The 21,098-nt window shown below is 31.7% G+C and overlaps 2 protein-coding genes and 1 long non-coding RNA gene across 4 annotated transcripts in view; 1 reads left to right on the plus strand and 2 right to left on the minus strand.

Moving 5' to 3' along the window:
- Positions 1–4,995: 4,995 nt before the first annotated feature.
- LOC120352803 (cilia- and flagella-associated protein 251-like) lies at positions 4,996–6,366 on the minus strand. The gene is made up of 3 exons (XM_039435058.1): positions 6,322–6,366; positions 5,921–6,268; positions 4,996–5,802 (listed from the first exon to the last, which is right to left on the minus strand). The coding sequence occupies exons 1-3, from the start codon at positions 6,364–6,366 to the stop codon at positions 4,996–4,998; spliced, it is 1,200 nt and encodes a 399-aa protein (XP_039290992.1).
- LOC111064451 (microtubule-associated protein tau) overlaps positions 6,042–21,098 on the minus strand; it is a 94,963-nt gene continuing 79,906 nt past the window's right edge. For both annotated transcript variants that reach the window (XM_039433776.1, XM_039433775.1), the window contains exon 8: positions 6,042–7,763. In XM_039433776.1, coding sequence (XP_039289710.1) covers positions 6,453–7,763 — 1,311 coding nt within the window. In that variant the 3' untranslated portion in view covers positions 6,042–6,452. The remainder of the gene's footprint in view (positions 7,764–21,098) is intronic.
- LOC120352602 overlaps positions 18,948–21,098 on the plus strand; it is a 39,261-nt gene continuing 37,110 nt past the window's right edge. Inside the window, exon 1 of the long non-coding RNA XR_005571959.1 lies at positions 18,948–18,993. This is a non-coding gene — a long non-coding RNA (uncharacterized LOC120352602). The remainder of the gene's footprint in view (positions 18,994–21,098) is intronic.

Raw genomic sequence — 21,098 nt, forward strand, 5'->3', positions numbered from 1 at the left:
TCATATCTGATTCCAATTTGATTCATTTGCTCAGTGCGAAAATTTTGTCGAAAATTATACAAATTAACTGAAAGGTAAATTTTGATTACACTTTTGACACGACATTTTTCAAGCTTAATTTTTTATCATAAAATGCATTTATACTAACTCCTCTACTGTTAACCTGAAGAAAGTGATGTGAAAAAATTGGTTGTTGATTTATTTATGAAGAAATAAAGTATTAGCGTTACTTGGGCATTGGGAGTTGTTAAGTCATGTCATGTCAGAGGCCCTGAAATTGATCAGTTGCGACCTGAAAACTCTTGACACCAGACCTGAGCCATCCAGGCATTATTATTATAAACATTACTTGAACATCTTCGAAGAGTATTAATATTTTTTAATCAATAATTTGCTTCATTTAATTATTTCTCTTTATACTTTGTCATAGCTCAAGGTATAATGGAAATTGATTGGGCTATTGAAATCAAATCAAAATTTTATTCACATTTTCAAAACTAATTACAGTAATTGTTACAAAGCAATTACTGTAATTTATTGCTTTTGATTCCTTTTTATCATGATCCTAACTTGATATCGGTTTCTTCCTCCAGATTAACAGTAGAGGTTACACTCATTCTTATCAGTTACATTGACATTCAATTTCATAATAATTTTATCTATCGCTCACCTTTTTCCATACAAATTATCTATATTAGCACCATATTGCATATTTTCTAATTTTGATAGGTTTTGTTGCTGTGCTAGCTTACCTATTATTCAATACCATCCATACATACCATGTTATTTAGTCACAAGTTACTGAATAAATGTGTTTTTTAGTCACAATTAAAGAGAATATTTCCTATCAACAAAATTATACTTTTTTTGTGTATTTGAGAAGTTAATATTGTGATAATTATTCTTATTTGACAATTTCTTAGTCTTTTTCATTCAAAATTATACATATATATGATTATATTTTAACTACACACACCGGCAACTCAATGAAATCTTTCAATCATTCCAACGTATTAATATTTATACTTCAAAAAAATAAATAGTTATACTTGTGATTATATTTTTACTACACACACTGGCAACTCAATGCAATCTTCCAATCATTCCAACATATTAATACATTTATATTATACTTAGTGCGTTTAATGGAACGTATATTGTGATAAATCGTTTATAAAAATAGCTTAACCTAGTTTAACTACAATCGATCTACAGAATAATGCCACCAATATTAATTAATATTTAACAAAATATATTTTAGCTTTCATTTTGCACCAGATTATTGGATAAAAGTAGGCGGAAATCGATAAAACGAAGGCAATATCTCTGTGATCAATGAACGGAAGCGTTTACATTTTTTAAATTAGTTACAATCCACACATTATTTATTTTTCTCATACTATATTCAGGCTCATCTGGAAGCTCAACTAACAATCAATTATTTATTATAATGTAGGTTATTATTGAGAAGTTAACGTGTTTGCAACTAAAAATTAGTTGTATCAAATAATTACCAGGTATGTGAACTATTTACCTTTGATTTTTATTTTTTAACAAAGTTAGTGTGATTGATTTTTCAGTTTCATAAGCTATTTCATTTATTCTTCTTCACGTTTACTCTCATTTAAAAGAGTAAGGGAAGCTGAATTATTAATTTGATTCTGATTATCATTGTAATTCAACAATTTGTCCTAGTCAAAAAGTTGAATAACCAAGTCGTGCTTTGTATGTGAGTGATTTCAGTAAGGAAATTCAAGTTAATGAATTAACTTATGAAAAATAATTAAATTTTTTTAAAGAAATAGAATTGAACTTCAATATCAAGTGAAGCTTCCATAGAAGACTGACACAGACTCATTCAATAGACCTGATACGCTTCTATTATTCTATCTTAGTTCTAAATAGTACTTGCCTTATTCTGTTTTAGAATTTATTTAGGCCTGCTTCGTTAAACATAAGCTGGGAGATTTCAGATAAATCAGTAGAGATTCATTTAAAGAAATACGAGGTGTGCTATTTGGAAAATATATAGTAGTATTTCAAAAGTCAAATTAAAATGTTCTGATTTTTGCTTGTTTTTTTACTTCACTGATTTTTCTGAAGTTGCTTGTTAAATAATTGCGAAAAACTAATGTTATTGAGACAGGTTGTAATTTTAAACGCCTGCTTTATTTTATTCGATTTCGCTTCACTTAATTTTTGATTTAATTTGAAATAGAATCCATTAATTTTTAATCGAAATCACCTCTTTCCTAACATATTCATTTTACAGTAGACCTATCACTTGATTTTAATTCAATTTTTCAAGCACAATTGCTCAATTTACTCAAACTTTCTCTGTATTTAAAATAATGTAATACAATTAATTTCAAGCACACTCGATAAATGTAAGTCATATTCACGATTAACTTAACTAAGAAAGGCATTCATTTGATTGATCTATCACTGTTCAAGTTATATCTACAGTTACAAACTTAAGGACAGGACATCGTTTCTTTATCCACACTATTCCTATATTAGGCTACTCTGCATAGATATTGGTTCTTGTTGCTAAACTTATTTAATAGAAGGCTGCATATGGACAGACATTCAATTTTATAGAGGAATAACCTCCTATATTCTTTTCCTACAGTTACCTTAAAAGTGACGATTCTGCACTGATTACAGAACGCAAAGATTCACTTTTCCGCTCTAGTGCGGGAAAAATTTTTTCTGCACTCCAATTTGCAACATGGCAACGCAAAATACTTAGTAGGTTATATGGAGCAACAGTGCAGCAAAATCAAAATGAAGTTGGTAACAGTGACTGCTGTGGCTGCTATAGTGAGCAGACGTGCAACGAAGCACAACGCGTAATTATTAGTCTTAGATAATTACCAGGTATGTGAACTATTTACCTTTGATTTTTATTTTTTAACAAAGTTAGTGTGATTGATTTTTCAGTTTCATAAGCTATTTCATTTATTCTTCTTCACGTTTACTCTCATTTAAAAGAGTAAGGGAAGCTGAATTATTAATTTGATTCTGATTATCATTGTAATTCAACAATTTGTCCTAGTCAAAAAGTTGAATAACCAAGTCGTGCTTTGTATGTGAGTGATTTCAGTAAGGAAATTCAAGTTAATGAATCAACTTATGAAAAATAATCTATTTTTTTTTCAAAGAAATAGAATTAAACTGCAATATCTAGTGAAGCTTCCATAGAAGACTGACACAGACTCATTTAATAGACCTGGTACGCTTCTATTATTCTATCTTAGTTCTAAATAGTACTTGCCTTATTCTGTTTTAGAATTTATTTAGGCCTGCTTCGTTCAACATAAGCTGGGAAATTTCAGATAAATCAGTAGAGATTCATTTAAAGAAATACGAGGTGTTCTATTTGGAAAATATATAGTAGTATTTCAAAAGTCAATTTAAAATGTTCTGATTTAAGTTGCTTGTTAAATAATTGCGAAAAACTAATGTTATTGAGACAGGTTGTAATTTTAAACGCCTGCTTTATTTTATTCGATTTCGCTTCACTTAATTTTTGATTTAATTTGAAATAGAATCCATTAATTTTTAATCGAAATCACCTCTTTCCTAACATATTCATTTTACAGTAGACCTATCACTTGATTTTAATTCAATTTTTCAAGCACAATTGCTCAATTTACTCAAACTTTCTCTGTATTTAAAAAATAATGTAATACAATTAATTTCAAGCACACTCGATAAATGTAAGTCATATTCACGATTAACTTAACTAAGAAAGGCATTCATTTGATTGATCTATCACTGTTCAAGTTATATCTACAGTTACAAACTTAAGGACAGGACATCGTTTCTTTATCCACACTATTCCTATATTAGGCTACTCTGCATAGATATTGGTTCTTGTTGCTAAACTTATTTAATAGAAGGCTGCATATGGACAGACATATCAATTTTATAGAGGGATAACCTCCTATACCACAAAAATTATCTCTTAAGCCTTCATTACCCACCTCGTAATCAGACTGCGATTCTTCTCAAATAAATTATTATAAGTGCTGTCATAACAGGAAATTCCATTTTCCAAGTGCTTTCTCAATTTTTCCTTACATTTGCCAAAGTTATTTTCTAATAATGGTAGTTTTTGATTAATCAAGGTACAGTATGAGCCATAAAAATATTGAACCAAGTAATTATCTGTTTCTTTCCAAACGTTCATTTTGGGTTCCTCTTTCTCAAAACATATCTCTTCTTTTTCAATTTCATCGAGAATAAGTCCCAGTCTTTCCAACTGCCTTTTCAAGTTCAACACGTTTATTCAGTTTCCATGTGTACTTTATAAGATTTATCCTTGTTTCTTTTATTTAATTCAACACAAATGAATATCTTTACACAAGAAAACAATTTCAGCTCATTACTGTATTATTAACTTCAGTTATAAGAACCGTCAATATGATATGACAGTCACTTGTTTATAATAATTATGGTACGGTAATTTTCAACCGCATGTCATAATTCAAATAACTGTAAATTGATGATATCAACATCACGGTTCGTAATTGATCAAGAAATACATAACTTGAATTTATCCTTCAAAGTTATATTATTTGCCCTCAATTTATCTTTCATATCTCATTTCTTGTTTACCCCAAAATATGAAAAAAACTGTTAATAATTTCTCTTGTGTTGACCTCAACTCCAGTCGTACCTAATTATAATAGATGAGTTGTAAGAAGTTATCTAACTAGGGTAAAGGTCTAACACATAGATCTTGAGTTAGAATATACCTAGGTTGAGGAGACTATTTGTAGAACTCGCTATTTTCTTACTTGTAATATCAACATCTACATTAATCTCAATTATTATTTAGGTTGGTTGCAAAGTCTTGGTTCATCAGTTTCAAAAAAATTCATCACATTTTTAGTTATTTCGTTATCACTTCAAAAGTCATCCCAAGGTGTAAATAAAATTGAAGTTACAGGATTGAGTTATACGTAGTAAGGTACAGACAACATTTATTCAGTGGTCTAATTTGATATTGGATGTACTAATGTCACCATTTGTGACATTTTTTTCTAACTGACCTTTGGAATCTTTTCCATCGTCCTTCTGACTACTTGTTTCAACACCATTCATAACTTTTGATTCAGTGCTTTTCATATCGCCTTGCTTTTCATCTGTTACTTTGGTATCTGTTTTATCTTTAGTTTGTTCAATCTTTTCCTCAGATTTTATTTCGTTCTTTCCACTAGTTTCTTCACTGGATTTGATTGCAGTTTTAGTAGTATCATCAACTAGCTGACTTGCTCCAATCTCCAACGTTTTGATAATGTTTGTATCAAACTGTGTGGGTTTCTCAGCGATTTTTGACTTCCCCAACTCTGTCACCTGCTTCTGTTTGTCTGGTGATTTATTTCCTTGTGAACTACTTGTGTTTTCTTCAACTCCTTTTCCACTTTCCTCTGGTTTTGAAGTATTTTTCATTTCTTTGCAGTCTACTTCCTTGATTTCCACCTCATTCAATTCCTCTTTGGTCTTTGCTATCTCCTCTTTTGTCAGTGTGCTTTCCTGTTTTACTTCCCCAACATCTTTCTTCCCAGTGTCTTCTTTCTTCTGATTTGGATCCTCAGTTTTTGTGCTACTTCCTTCCGGTTTCTTACAAACATCAGCAGATTCATCTCCAAGTTTTTCTTTATTTTCAGTGGGTTCTTTCCCACTTTCCACCGACTTTTTAGTGTCATCAGATTCCTTCAATTTACTTTCTAGCTGTTTTTCATCACCTTTGAAGCCCTTCTCTTGAATTTCTTCTTTGATACCTGTATTCTTCTCCTCGTTTCCCAATCACATGTTCTAGAACTTTCAACTTTCTCCGGTGTCTTTTCTAGTTCGGCCTTGGATCCCGCTCTCCACTCTTAACTATTTCCTCCTTTTCAGTTTTCTCAACCAACTTTTCGATTTTTTGCTCCTCCACAGTTTTTTCTTCAATTTTGTTTTCATTGGACACAGGTTCATCTTTCTTCTCTACTCCAGATGATGCCACTTTCTCATTAACATCAATTCCTTTTTCATCACTTTTAGTTGATTCTGTTTCCTCCTTTCCCTTCTCTTCTTTAGGAGATGCTTTCTTCTCAGCACTTGCAGTTGTTCCCAATTTATCAGGATCTTCTTTCAACTCTTCTTTCCCTGATTCTCCCAATACCTGTTTCTCCTCTTTCTTTGAAAGTTGTTCGTCAGCTGATTCAGTTTTCGCCACAGATTCACACTTTTCTTGAGTCTCAATCTCTTTTTCCACCTCTTTCACATTTTTAGCTTTGTTTTCCACATCAGTCTCACATTTATCAGTACCTGTTTTGCCTTCTCCCTCTTTTTCGTCCTTCTTTTCCTCTCCATCTTTCACTACTTTATCTTGTACGTCTCCTTTATCATCTTTCAAATCCTCTGCATCTTTCACTTTATCTTCCAACTTCTCCTTTTCTTCATCTTTTCACTTTATCTTCCAATTTCTCCTTTTCTTCATCTTTCACTTTATCTTCCAACTTCTCCTTTTCTTCATCTTTCACCTTATTGTCCTCCTTCTCCTTATTTTCATCAACTTTCTCTTTGCCTCCAACCTTCTCTCCCTCATCAACTTCTTTGTCTCCAGTCGCACCTTTATCAGTCTCAATTTTTTCTTTCACTTCCTCCTGTTTTCCTTCCACATTCTGTCCTCCGCCATTTTTTGCATCAACATCCTTATTCACCTCCTCAACTAAAACGTCCCTTCCACCTTCAGTCTCTTTTACATCAGAATCATTCTCTTTCTTTGGCTCTCTTGTTTCCTCTTTCTCTTTCTTTACTTCTTTGTCTTCTTTCACCTTTTGACCCTCTACGTCTTCTTGTACCCCTTTCACATCTTCTTTCTCTTCTTTTTCCTCTCTCTTACACTCTTCTTCTACTGGTACATCTTTCTCCTCAGGTTTTTCTTCCACAACTTTTTTCTCTCCATCTACTGTCTTCTTCTCTCCTGCTTCTTCCTCTATCTTCTGTCTCTCTCCATCCACTGCTTCTTCGTTCTTTCCTGCATCTTCTTCTACCTTCTGTTTCTCTTCTTCCTTCTCCCCTGCTTCTTCCTCTACCTTTTGTCTCTCTTCATCTACTGACTCATTTTTCTCCTTCGACTCTTCTTTCGCTTCTTGACACTCTTCTACTTGTTCCTCTACTATTTTTTTACTCTCTTCTCCTCCTTCTTGTCCTTGTTCTTCATTCTTCTCTTGGCTTTCCTCTACCACTTTTGCACTTTCCTCTTGTTCTCCCTCCTTTTCTTGCTTTCCGTTCTTCTTTTCTTCTTGGGTCTCTTTCACTGGCTCCTGTACTACCTTCGCACTCTCTTCTCCTTGTTCTTCTTCATCCTTCTTCTTCTCATCCTCTTGGCTCTCTTCCTCTACCACATTCACACACTCTTCTCCTCCTTCTTCATTGTCCTTCTTCTCTTCTTGGCTCTCTTCTTCTTCGTTCTTCTCCTTCTCCTCTTCCACCGCTTCCTCCACCACCTTCTCTCCTTCTTCTTCTCCTACTTCTCCATTGTTCTTCTCCTCCTCGTCTTCCTCTGCCGCAGCTTCCTCGGATTTGTTTGAGGATAGCACCCCGTTGTTGTTGGTTTCGTTGAGGGTGTTGTCCCGCGTCCGCTTGCGGGACTGGTGTCCGCCCTCCCGCACTATGCTCGACTGAGACAACTGTCGTCTGTCCCTTGACCGTGATGCCTGCCGTGAAGTGTTCCGTGATACGTCCGTTGATGCGCCGTCCTCTCCCTAGAATCAGTCATAAATTCATAACAATACTTCGATCAAGTCATAAGTCTCGTTAATGAAAATCTATTTTGAATGGAAAAGACTAAGAAATTGTCAAAAAACCACTGATTTATTGATAATTAGAAAGACCGGTTTCGGTTATTACACCATTGTCAATCTCTGATAAACTCCATTTTATCAGAGATTGACAATTATGTAATAACCGAAACCGGTCTTTCTAATTATCAATAAATCAGTGTTTTTTTTTTGACAATTTCTTGGTCTTTTTCATTCAATATGAATAATTACCACAATATCAACTTCTCAACTACGCAAAAAAAAATCTACTTTCTTGAAATCAGTCACAAATTTGATGAACAGTAGTTCAATCAATAAAATTTATTGTTACTATTTAATAGAAAAGACCAAACCACATGGAGCGTTTCTTCAGACGGTTTTGCACTAGCGGCGGACCAGTCGGTAGGGCAGAAAACTTTCCGATTGGCTGATTATCAGCTGATTGGGTTGGTGTACTGGAATCAGCTCTCCGATTGGCTGATTATCAGCTGATTGTGTTGGTGTACTGGAATCAGCTCTCCGATTGGCTGATTATCAGCTGATTGGGTTGGTGTACTGGAATTAGCTCTCTGATTGGCTGATTATCAGCTGATTGGTTGGCGTACGGGAATCAGCTGATAATCAGCCAATCGGAGAGCTTCCTGCCCTACCGACTCGCCCGTCACCAGTGCAAAAATGCTTCATGTGACTTGGCCCCAGTCTCGTTCATTAAAATCCACTTTCTTTAAAACAGTCACAAATTTATAACAGTACTTCAACCAAGTCATAAAGTCTCCTTCATGGAAATCTAATTTTTGGAATTATTTTCTTACATAGAAGTTTTTTCTGTGGTGTTTTTTCAAATTTCAAACTCATGGAAATAATATTCTCATTTACTGAATGTTCTCATTGATACTGATATGTGAGGATCCTTCTCAAAGGAGATATTTTATAGAAATCACTGAAATACTGATAAAGAAATTTTCCAGTCCGCTGTGATATGTTCATAATTGAGGCACATTATGTTTAATAATAAATTACTACAATTTGACATGATAGTTTACAATGATCACGCCAATAGAATATTACTTTTGACTATATTTTATGACAGGAAACGTATTATTTTCAAAAATGACAGTTCTATCCGAAAGAATGTGTACGGTAACTATTTTAAATAACGCTTAATCAAGTGATGTATTTTTCAAGCCACTTTTGTCAAACTAAAGAGAAGTCTGAGTCAAATGATTTTTCTAGCATGTAGATTGTCTTAGATAGAAATCACTTTTCAAAAAATATTGATATAAAGTGCGAGTGGATTTTTCTAAATAATTAAATCTACAGTGTAAGATAGTGCACACTTCTATCATTAATGTGTGTTTGAGTCTTCCACACAAAAAAAAAACGACCGAAAGCTTATTCTTTAGATCTAAAATCAATTAGAAAATTGCAGCTCTTGTTTGTTGTTTGAAACAACAAAAGTTTATTTATTTATTTTTATTCTATTTACAATGCAAATGACACTAATGTAATAACATTGGAAGATAAAATAATAAGGTTGTCCTTGTACTATTTTTCTTCCAAAATAGTTCAAATTAATAACATTTAAAACAAGAAAGTTTAAATTAGCTGTACCCTTCCAGCTAATGCAACAAATGAGGCTCCACTTTTGATTAAGTCATAAATTTTGAAAGTCTTGCTGATTTTCCATAAAAAATCTCATCCATAAATAAAATAATTCCATAAAATTAACAACTTCATCTAATTTGTGCTCTTTTTGTGATACCTCTGAATCGTCCAATCACATATTATATAGATGCATGTGAAAGTTGTGCAAACTACTGGACACAACACAACATCTATAGGTATATTTCACTTACCAAAATCACCCTACCTCAAATCTGTCTCAATTTCTTCAATAGGAAAGGTTCATTGTAAGTCGTCTCTTAAAGAAACTGAAACTCCTTGATAAAAACCGTCATTCTTCAATGGGCAATATGCTTCATCAATTTCTTTGAATTGGCATTGGAAAGGAATTGAACAATAATAGGTTTATAATATTAAAGTTGCTTCAAAATTATCATACCCAGAGTAACCAAGTTAATAAGCTTTTAAATATAAATCAACTCGAAATACTGATTTGCAAAAATAATGTTATTGTAGATAAATATTTACTAAAATCGTTGGAATATGATATCCCAACTGTGTTTTATAATTTATAAGTTTATAGTGAAACTGAATCAACAATTAGAAACCACTGACCACTTAGATAAGCCAATTCAAAGGTCACTGACCACTTAATATATATTATGTATTCAGACGATATGTTATAGTAGACAAAAGGTCATAGATTCAGTCGTTTAGATTATAGCAAATTATAATCTACTGGTTGAAATAATCTTGAAAATAACATAACTTTTCAAGCATAGTTATCAGAAATAATCTGTCACCCAAGAAATATATTAATATGAAATGTTGTAGGCATTTTATATGTATACAGTACCACCTTTTGCTTTCAAATTCGATTATTTCAAAGTCCATAAATCTTTTATAGTCAGGTTTACTGTCTATTAATTCCTTGTTTTTCCAGTACCTGATTATTAGACGATCCTATAATAATTCTTATAATTTTTTAATGGAGCTTAATTTTTTTCGATATTGATCAATAACTTTTTTCATTTTTAAAGTTTTTTCATGCAGGAATCTCTCCATACAAAGTTTTCTTGATGTACCCTTATTAACAAAGAAAGGAGGGGCTTTCTTTGCTCTTTGGATTTATCGAAGACGGTACTCTTAAACTCATTCGGGAGAATACATTATAAGACAATAATTATTAGCGTAAAACTGTGCAGTGTTTGTATAATAATTCCAGTTGTAGAATGATGAATTCTGTTGAATAAATAAGATGCTCTCAGTTTTGTATCTAAGTGATGTATTTGGCTTTTTCAAGTAAATTAATAAGTGATATTTAAAAATATAGGTTATACTACTTGATGATGAATTTGAGGATCATTTATGATTGGTGTACAGTATTATACGTCATAAACTATCTATCTAGGATTATATCATCACAATATTTTCGGCATCATCTTGTATAATATAATAATCAAGTGTATACTGTTATAAGCATAATTGCTCATAGTTGGGTACTATTCATCTTTTCAAAAAACTAAACCTATTTCTCAACCAGACTTCGATCTCAGTTAAATTATTCTACATATAATATTCATCATATTCTGTATAATATTCATTTAAAACATTGGTAGTTATCAACGGCTGAGGGTTGACTCCTAAAGAAAACTCAACTCATCCTTGTTAGTAGTACCACGGAATAAGCATGCTTCTTTCCTCTGTGGTAGTACCTATAGTTACTAATATTCGTGAAACACAATATAGATCCTTCAGACGTCTTCCCCTAGCAGATTTTCAATAACAGGGTAGATAATATTTTAGCTAAAAATTCACATTTTGAAAATGATATTCCTTCTATGTTGAGCTGAAGAATTATCAGCTTGTAGCCCTTAGAAGGACTGTTATTAAAAGGCCTTGTTAGCATCTTTTTACTGTGAGTTTGTAGAACGTACAGAATCATATAGAAGGATTTATTAGGGAATTTTCCTATGTACCGTAGGCTATGCCTAATTGTTTGGCTCCTTCTGTGTTCTCTATAGTATGCGGATCATACGAGTGAATGGTCTTAGATCTTAGGACCATACGATTGTTGATAACATAATATCCAAACAAATAATCTATCCAAATTTAAAATTGTTTGTTTCATTCTAATTTATATTTTCAGATTGTGATTTGGTGTAGAAATTGAAATGGACATAACCTATATTATAATGTTTGGACAATTTAAAACTAAATTAGGAAATTGAAGAAGTTTTGGGCAATAGCCTGTTTTTTATTTTCCGATCTTTGTAGTTTTTGCTAACCAAAATAAATAAATCCTAGATTGATCACACATCACACAATGTAAGCCAGATTTTGAGCGCCCTTTACAAAATAATAAATTTAAATTAGATTGAGAATGTTTTGAAACTTATCCTTGGGGTTAAAACATTGTGGAGCAGCAAATGTATGATGCTGGGTAAGGGAGAAGGTAGCTGAAAGTGTTTAAATAATGCATGCATGTAAATGTCTCCGCTTTCTTCTACCTGATAACCTAAGTTCGCTGCTCCACTAGTTTCTGCCACATTTGAATCCCAGTACATGAATTATTCAGAAACTCTTTGCCACCTTTTCTGCTACCCTTTAACTCTGCTGTGTTACTATGACTGTATTCCCCCCCCCCCCGTATCATGATGAATCAATGAAACAAGAATTAAGTATTATTTTTGGGGAAATTCAAGTTGCGTAGTTGAGGTGTTCAGAATGCAGAAGTGGGCATTGAGAGTGATGATGGGAGAATCAATTCGAACAAGTTGTCGCCCCCTTTTCAAAAAACTTCAAATTCTCCCATTCCCAAGCCTATATATTTTTGAAACAATTTGCTTCATTAAGAAAAATATACATGAATTTAATACAGGCGGAACATTCCATCAATACCCAACAAGATATAGGAACAACCTAAGAGACGACACACATCAGACAACCATGTATGAGCGAGGTGTTAGGAGTTCTGGTATTCGTTTGTTTAATTTATTGCCAGCTCATATAAAAGAAATGACTGGTACAAAATTCAGAGATCAATTAAAGAAGGAGCTGCTGTCCATATGCGCGTACTCAAATGAAGAGTTCAGAGAGTACTACGAGCGTCAAAATGGGGTTTAGAGAGAATAGAAAAAAATGTATTGACTTTTCATGTACCTGTTTATGTTCTAAACTACGAGCGTCGAGATAAGGTTTGGAGAGAAAAAAATATATTGACTTATCATTTATGTATTTATGTTCTGTATTTATTGACTTACGACATTGACAAGTCCAAATACCCCTTTTATAGGAGGTCAGTGGATGAAATAATAATAATAAATAAATAAATAAATAAATAAATAAATTAAGGATACAAATATTATCAACACCATCAATTTCTTTTATTTGAAAAAATAACGTCGTTTTTAAAATGTCTAATTATGGGTGGGTTTCTTCAGTAAAATAATTATATTCGTGGAATTGACAACGTCTGATTTATTAATTAAACTCAATATCTTGCAATTTGTCTTGAGATACATGTTTTGATGGAGTCCATTATTTTCAGAATTCAAGAACTCAACTTTCTGGGTGACATTGATATCTTTATCTTATTCATATTCTTCTTCAATTTTTAATAATTATTATTAAAACGAGAATCCAAATTGAATGCTGCAAATCACCCCGGAGATTTGCTACTGCAAATGTTAACAACAGGGTAAACAGCTAGATGGAAATTCGATGAGCGCTACTATAAAAAAACTGCAATATCTCAGAAATTTCTATCTGCTCTTCAATTTTGGTTCAAAATTTGAATAAACAATGTTTATATAATTGTCTAAATGTATAATTTTATGGTTTTCTTCAGTAAAATAATTATATTCGTGGAATTGACAACGTCTGATATATTAATTGATCTCAATATCTTGCAATTTGTCTTGAGGTTCAATTTTTGGTTCCCAAATCCATTAGTGGGCTACTGGACTTCATTAGGAAACTCATATAAAATAAAAACTACCATTTTTTGGGCGTCCAATTCGAATTCTTGCCAACTCAGTACATAGAGAAACATTCAGATCATACATATGGAACATGTAGCATGCATCTTGCCTGCTATATTCCAACATGCTCATTCATGTAGGTCACTTACCTTCAAGTTGAAGTTTTGAAGTTTTCCCATTTCAAAATCCGTTTCAGTAGCCAAGCATCACTTCCAACACAACTCGAAAGCTTAATAATAGAGAGTACTAATACAAATGAAAGAAAATCAAAAATTAAATTATAAGAAATGATAGCAATAAGCATGTATGTATGAAAGCAAAACGACATTCAGTTTGTAATAAGAATTAATAATATATTTTCAGAATGAGATAATGTAACATTCAACACAGTATTACAAAAAACGAAAACGTTTACATGAAATATTAAATACAAGATCCATATTATATCGGTCATAACATTGTGATTTCGAGTATTATAAGCTGATATTTAAAGGAAATACAGAAATATTTGAACAGATTCTCTGCACTTTCTAAGAGAAGGAAGCTTTTCATCACATGATAATAATTGACATTGCAAAATAAAATTTACAAGCTTTCATAGATCATGCCACAGGGGAAAAGTAAGCTATACAGATTTTGAGAAAAATATGCATATTCTATATAGGTATCCTCTGGAAAATTTTGTATGAAATTATCACCCCTCCAGTTTTGGAACTGAAAACACCTTAGTTAAAGTATTACAACTTACAATAATTTTATTAATAACTATTAAATGAACTGTTATTTTTTCCATTTTTCTTCTCAACACTGTCTCAGAATCAGCACTAATTTAACAATGATGCTTAGTTATATTCAATCACTTATCATCTAGAATATTTGGGTTTTTCTTTTTAAACTAACAGAGTTTTATAGCCTAGGCTGCAGTATAATATCAAGGCTTATTGATTCATTATTTTAAAATTCAGTATTATACTGACTGATGGCTTATTTATCTACCATGATGTATTTTCTTGAAAAAATCTCATAAATATTTTAATTAATAAGTTACTTCATTCTGTTAGTCTAAATTTCTTACTGAATGGGACATTGATTTTCCTGATGCTTACTGTAAATTTCCAATAATAATGCTGCCTTTATAACTCCATATTGAGTAACAACTTAGCTACATATTAGAAGCTGACAATGACGTTTACTGCTTCTATTTATTCAATCTGAGATTATATTATTTTCTTCAAATATTGTTAAAATAAGATATCCTTTTCATCCGAAAAACTTGAAATTGATTTCAAATGTTTTGTTGAATCATGATTTTTTTAAAATACAGAACGAAAAATAATTCAAATCCTATGAATCCTAGAGCTAACTATAATTACATGAAACTAAATTTGAATAAGATCAAAATAGAACGTTTTTAAAAGGTTTTACATTTTTGAATTTTCAAAAACCTTGAAAAACATTTTGGTCAATAGTTGGTTACATTGGCTTGACTTGCATTTAATTCAAGAAATGCAGTAAGACCGTACACTACACTTTTTAATTACAAGATAACAAATTATTTTATTCACTAGCATATTTTACTTTAGTATTATTTAATGAAACCGAAGAAATCTATAGGAATAACCTAATCCAACAAGTTTGAAATATGTGTAGTCTGATAGTTATTTCTAATAGTCTATATATTCAAATAGGATTGAAATTATTTCAACTGTTCAATTTTTCGTATTATTGAAGTAATAGATTAAAAATACCGTACTCAAACAATTTTGTATATTATGAGTTCTTTTGATGTTTCGTTTGACATACCATTTTGGTGTGTTTTATTATTATTTAGAAAAACAATAAAAGTTTGGTGTTTTTAATTATTTATGAATTTTATTAGAATTTTTTTGACGGCTATGGTATGTTTGATTATTAGATTTATTAGTATATAAAAATGTAATGTTACTGGGTATAATTTTATCAAGTTATAGTTTTATCAACTTCCTAGCTAATTAATCTGTACAAAACAAATAATATTTTATAAGTTTGATTAAAATCCATTATAGAGTGCTGAAGCTATAGAATAACATTTATAACAGCTTATAATTCCGCTAATATCTCTAATATTATTTTATATTGAAAAAATTATATACATTTTATTTACATATACTTTGTACAGGTCAAACTAAATAAGGTGCCCACATCACGAAGACTTCGGCCCGGTCGCACAAAAGCCGGTTAAATTTTAACCGTGATTAATTTCACGAGAACCAATCGGAGAAGGCGTTCATGAGAAGACGGCTTCTCTGATTGGTTTTTGTGGAAGTAATCACGGTTAAAATTTAACCGGCTTTTGTGCAACCGGCACTCTCTGTTTTTTGAAAATTCAGTGCACACGGCTATTCACAACCAAAAAGTAATTAGTCAGAAATCATTTGAATGAATTCACTAATGAATTATTTAATTGGATTGAGACTGAAATTTTCTAGAATTCTATGTATTCAGGAGTTGGATTTCATTTTCTTAAATATTTTAGATGAAATAGAATTGTTCTGTTATCTTACTAAACTACTGAAGCTTTCATATCCATTGATTTGATCAGGAGAGTTTTTTATGCTTCTTTTGATATCGTTTGTGGCTGCAAAACTCAATTTCTCTATCACTTTACTAACTATGGTTTGAAAAATATCAATGTTTGGAAAAATGATCAATGGGAGATCATAACTTCTCATTCAACTAAGCACTATAAAAATATTTCCGAACTAGTCATTCATAAAATACATTGCTTGTCAAGAATAGGGTCCAATACTACTGAAATCACACTGCCAAAAATAATTTATATCTCTAGTATAATTTTATTAGAAAGCACGGTTTATTAACAGAGTCTGGAGCTTTGCAAATTTCTAGCTGAATAGTTCAAAATTCTTACTCAGATTTTAATAATATCTGTTCCATCATTGTTAATACGAGATGGTACTACCTATATAAACCTAATAAATACTTTTGTATCAATTACAACCTATTTGAAAATATTCTTTCCATAATAAATATCTATAGATACAAAATTGAGTCTGGCGACAATGCAACTCTATAACTTTCTTCAATGTTCTTTTCCATCACGAACTGCTTATTATTAAATCACTTTTTGCTATTAGAAAAAACGACTAGCAGTCAGATTTTTTGGTTGTCAACCAAGAAGATGGCGAACCTGCCGAAAGATCTCGTTGTCAGAGTGAGTGATTAATTCATTTATTGTAAAATATCTGACTGCTATTCGTTTTTTCTAATAGCAAAAAGTGATTCTATTACTTTCTTTCAAATAGTTTGCTGGGTGATCTGAATTTGAATTTGTTTTCTTGTTTCCATTGGAGTACAATAGAGTAGGGTAGTAGGTACTTCAGTTCTCATAACTCACAAATATTTGAATTCATGTAATTCATCTTCATTAATGAGGATGACTAATACAATAATACATATACCATTTTTCCAATATCCTTACATGATATTGATCTTGTTCCGTTCTAGAAGCCTACATTTGTGTTGAAAATCCAAGTTGAATAGACGCAGACTTGCTTGTAGTTCCTTGAAGCTCAATATAGCTTATATTAGCTTATATTAGCTTTCCTTAAGCTCATATTTTCTGAGTAGTTGCAAATATGATATTGTGGCAACTGTGTATGTTTTATTCAGTACAGTTGTATTTATTAAAATTATAAAGCTTGTTGCTGAACAACAAAATAAGACAACCCCTTCTTCTTCAACTCCAGGTTGTGTGTAGTTTCATAAGTTTACAAACTAGGTACAAAGGTTCATCAATTCGAATATGTAGTTCATTTATTTTTCAAGTTTACATCTTGTTCCCTAAGAGAAGGTTTGCAAAACTTCTTGATAAGAGGTTTGCAAAACTTGTCAATAAAAGCTGACATCCTTCTCTATATCCAAGTGACTTTCTTGAGATAAATTCCTCCAAAGCCCATTGTTCCTTCTATTTATTTCTATGATACATAATTCTAAATTAATGTAACTTATTTTGAAACACCCACATTCCAGTAAATTGAAGTGATCAAATAATTAGTAATAATAAGTCAATAATAGTAAATGAGAAGTCAGTTATTATAGACCCAAGCCAAAGGTACATATTTTTCTTCAATGTTGTTTTCCATCACGAACTGCTTATTATTAAATCACATTTTGCTATTAGAAAAAACTACTAACAGTCAGATATTTTACAATAAATGAATTAATCACTCACTGTGACAACGAGATCTTTCGGCAGGTCCGCCATCTTCTTGGTTGTACTCATTGTCATTGTCAGAATTTAAATCGAAAAATTGAGAATTTTTGATTATCTATCATGATTATCTATAACATAGTCATGCTACTTGAGTTGCAGCCTACTACAGTACAAACATTTTCATCTTTCAAAAATTTCATCCTACCGGTTATTTTTTAATTTAATTTAACGTTGTGAATAATTTTGTTTTGATCGGGCACCTGCTGAAAAACCCACGGGTTTAGCAGGACCCAACAATGTAAAAATGTTTTTCTAATAAAATTGATTGATTGATTTCTGTACCGGTAGTCCACTATACTTTATACTTCAGGAACAAACAAGCAAGTCTGAATTATATTGCCATTATCAACCTTCTTGAAGCTTTGAACGATTATACAAATAAGCTTAACAGTAGAATAACTATAAAATGAATACTAGTAGTTGAAGATTCGCGTTTAGTAGTTCATATAAGGTAGCGTACAGCGGGTTCCTCATCTCGAGTAGCGAGTATCCATCTCCAAGAATTTAACTCAACCTTGACTGGAGTTCTTGCGACTGTGACATGTGCATGGGACTCTGTGTTAACACAATAAACAAAAGCTGTGTCACATTCAAGCAGGGTGCTACAGACAAATTGTCATAGACTATAAATACCTTGATTCATAATTTTCCCATCTATTTCATCTGTAAATGAGACATTTCAATCTTTTTTTCAGTTTCTTTGATATAGTACAGTAGACTATTCGCAGTGAATTTGTACCAAATCAAATTGTAATACTGTTGGTTGATTTCTAGCTCGTAAAATGACACAAATTTTTACATTGATGCTTATGCTTTTTTCATTGATTGGAGACAGCAATCGTTTAAGGATTCCTCAAGTGAGACCTAATGTGCTCTTTGAGTACCGTACACTCTTGACTTCGAAGGCAAATTATACTATATAATATGTTTCGACTCAAGTCTTTGAACGAATTTTGTAGAATAAATTAATAATTTATCAATTGAATAATGTGGAATTCTTATGGTGAATAACTTTTCGGTCACTTGTTAATTGAATGTATTAAGAAGAGAAGCCAAAGAAAATGTATTGTAGAAGGTAGCAATGGAAAATCCAGTGTGGCTGAAGAATGTGGAAGAGCGCTCGATAATTCAAATTATCATAGATTTCGCGCCTTCGCGAATCAGCTGATCGAGTGATGGGATGTTTGAATGTTGTTCTTATTCTTCAATCTTCAGTTTCTTCTTCTTCGTTTTTCGCGTTTCGTTTCGTGTTGGTGCGTGTCGGTGCAGCATCTTTAGCAGGGAGTTTGTATAGGTAATTTTATTCTTGTTTTCAATTAGTTAGATGAATTTCATAAGACAAAACTTGAAGAATGGTATTTTTAATTTTGTTTTGAGTTATTTTCAGAGTGGTTTGCTGAGCAAACTGAGCTCTGTGTCGGACATGAACATGTAGACGCATGTCGTCGTCTGCTGTGGATTGTTCCTACTTTTTTGATATCATCTCTCTTTTTTTATTTACTTTTGATGGTAAATATGGAAATAAATTCATATTTGGCATGGAAGTGAAAACACCGTAGGTATTTGAGAAAGTATATCTTTGAAAACTTTGGCTGAAGTGTAGATAAATGGCCACTCTACCTGTTGTCATCAAATTTTTGGTTGCAATCGATTTGGTACCTATGTCATTGTGATGAAAAATCACACAAATTAACTGGCGGTCATTTATGATTAATTGAAAAAATTAAGCCGCCTTTACATCAAAGATGTCAACTGATTTTCAAACAAATTGCGGCAATTTGTTGCCAATTTCTACTATTATTTGTTACATTTTGTTGACAATTTTTGGGCAATTTGTTGCCAATTTCATAAAAAATTACAGCAACATTTTGTCGTCAACTTGTAATGTTTTCAACAAATGTTTGTTTTCCACTAAGCGTGGTAAACACTGAGAAATTTTCCAACAAAATGATGTTTTACTCTATACAAGTTCCTGATGCCGAACCCGGTAAGCTCTTGGGACAAAAAATTGACAACTTTTTGTTTTTCTATTATATTTTTTAGGTTTTGAAAACAGCAAATTATTTTCTACAACAAAATTGAATACTATTCAGTCGACAACTTAGGCTGAAATCTTAACTGAAGTAGGCCTATAGATGGCCACCCTACCTGGCTTCAAATTTTCTTTTTCAAATCTATTAGTATGTTATTCTGATGACAAATTCACACTAATCAGTACCTAGTCGGCGGTCATTAATCATTAATTTGAAAAATTACAAAAATTATAATGTTACCATTACTTGGAACCTTTTAAAACAGTTACTTACCAGAGCTTTTAAGTTTATCGTTATAGTTATATGCACATCTTAAAGAGTCATTTAGATTACTGAAAGCTGATTTTACTGTAAATATAATAATTTTTAGGTAAGTAAAACTTGATATACAATGTGAGGTTGATAAAATTTAAATGTTTTTCTATTAATTTTAAATGACCGCTGGATAATTTGTGTGCTTTTGTCATTAGAATAACATACTAAATTTACATACTACATTAACATACTACATTTTTTAGAAAGATAAATTGACTGAACACGAAAATTTGACGGCAGATAGGGTTGCCATAAATGTACTCTTCAGCTGCGTTTACATCAAAGTTTTCAACAAAATGTTGGACACAAAACGTTTTCTACAAGAAAGTTGTCAATTTTTTGTAGAAAACAAATTGCTGTTCTCATATCCTCAAAAAATGTAGAACAAAACTTGTCAATTTCTGTTCAGAGAACGTAGTCGGCGTGGTCTTGAAGAGAGGAAAATTATTTTGTTGGCAAGTTGCCAACAAGTATTTCCATAAGTTGGCGACAAAATGTTGCTGTGCTTTTTAAGAAATTGGCAACAAATTGCCACAAAGTTTTCAACAAAATGTAGTAGACAAATAGTTTTCTTCTAAAAAAGTTGTCTATTTGTACAAAGAGAACAAGTTTCTGTTTTAGAATTTAGAAGAACAAAAGTTCTCAATATTTTGTTCTACACTTTGGCCGAACTCTTTTTAAAGTGATTAATTCACTTTCACTCAGTTAATTTTTGATGAAAATTATGAATCAAGGTTATCACACTAATATGAAAGTGCAAATAAATATAGAAGGTATGTTCAAGTAACAAGAAGCATATAAATATAATGTAAAATAGATATCTATATAAGCTCTCATATACAAACAGAAACGTACAAAATGGTAAAATGGTAGGTACATGTGAAATAAAAATAATTGTATCAAGCGAACATGAAATAAATACACAATTAATTGTAATTAGGAAATTATAAAATGCATCATAGTATATTATATGGTGTAAATGAATAAATGTTTTGAGGATGACCAAATGATGTATGGGTGCCCTAATGGTTGTGAGATGGAGTTAAGTTAT

This window comes from Nilaparvata lugens, chromosome 8, assembly GCF_014356525.2.
Source record: "Nilaparvata lugens isolate BPH chromosome 8, ASM1435652v1, whole genome shotgun sequence".
NCBI classification, from domain to species: Eukaryota; Metazoa; Arthropoda; class Insecta; order Hemiptera; family Delphacidae; genus Nilaparvata; species Nilaparvata lugens.

Coding starts and splice junctions, on each gene's coding strand:
- LOC120352803 (XM_039435058.1), bottom strand. CDS start 6,366: ATGGAGAGGAAAAGAAGGACGAAAAAGAGGGAGAAGGCAAAACAG. Junction 6,269..6,321: donor AGAGGGAGAAGGCAAAACAG/GTACTGATAAAT, acceptor AATGTGAAAGAG/GTGGAAAAAGAGATTGAGAC. Junction 5,803..5,920: donor AGCAAAAAATCGAAAAGTTG/GTTGAGAAAACT, acceptor GGAAACGAGGAG/AAGAATACAGGTATCAAAGA.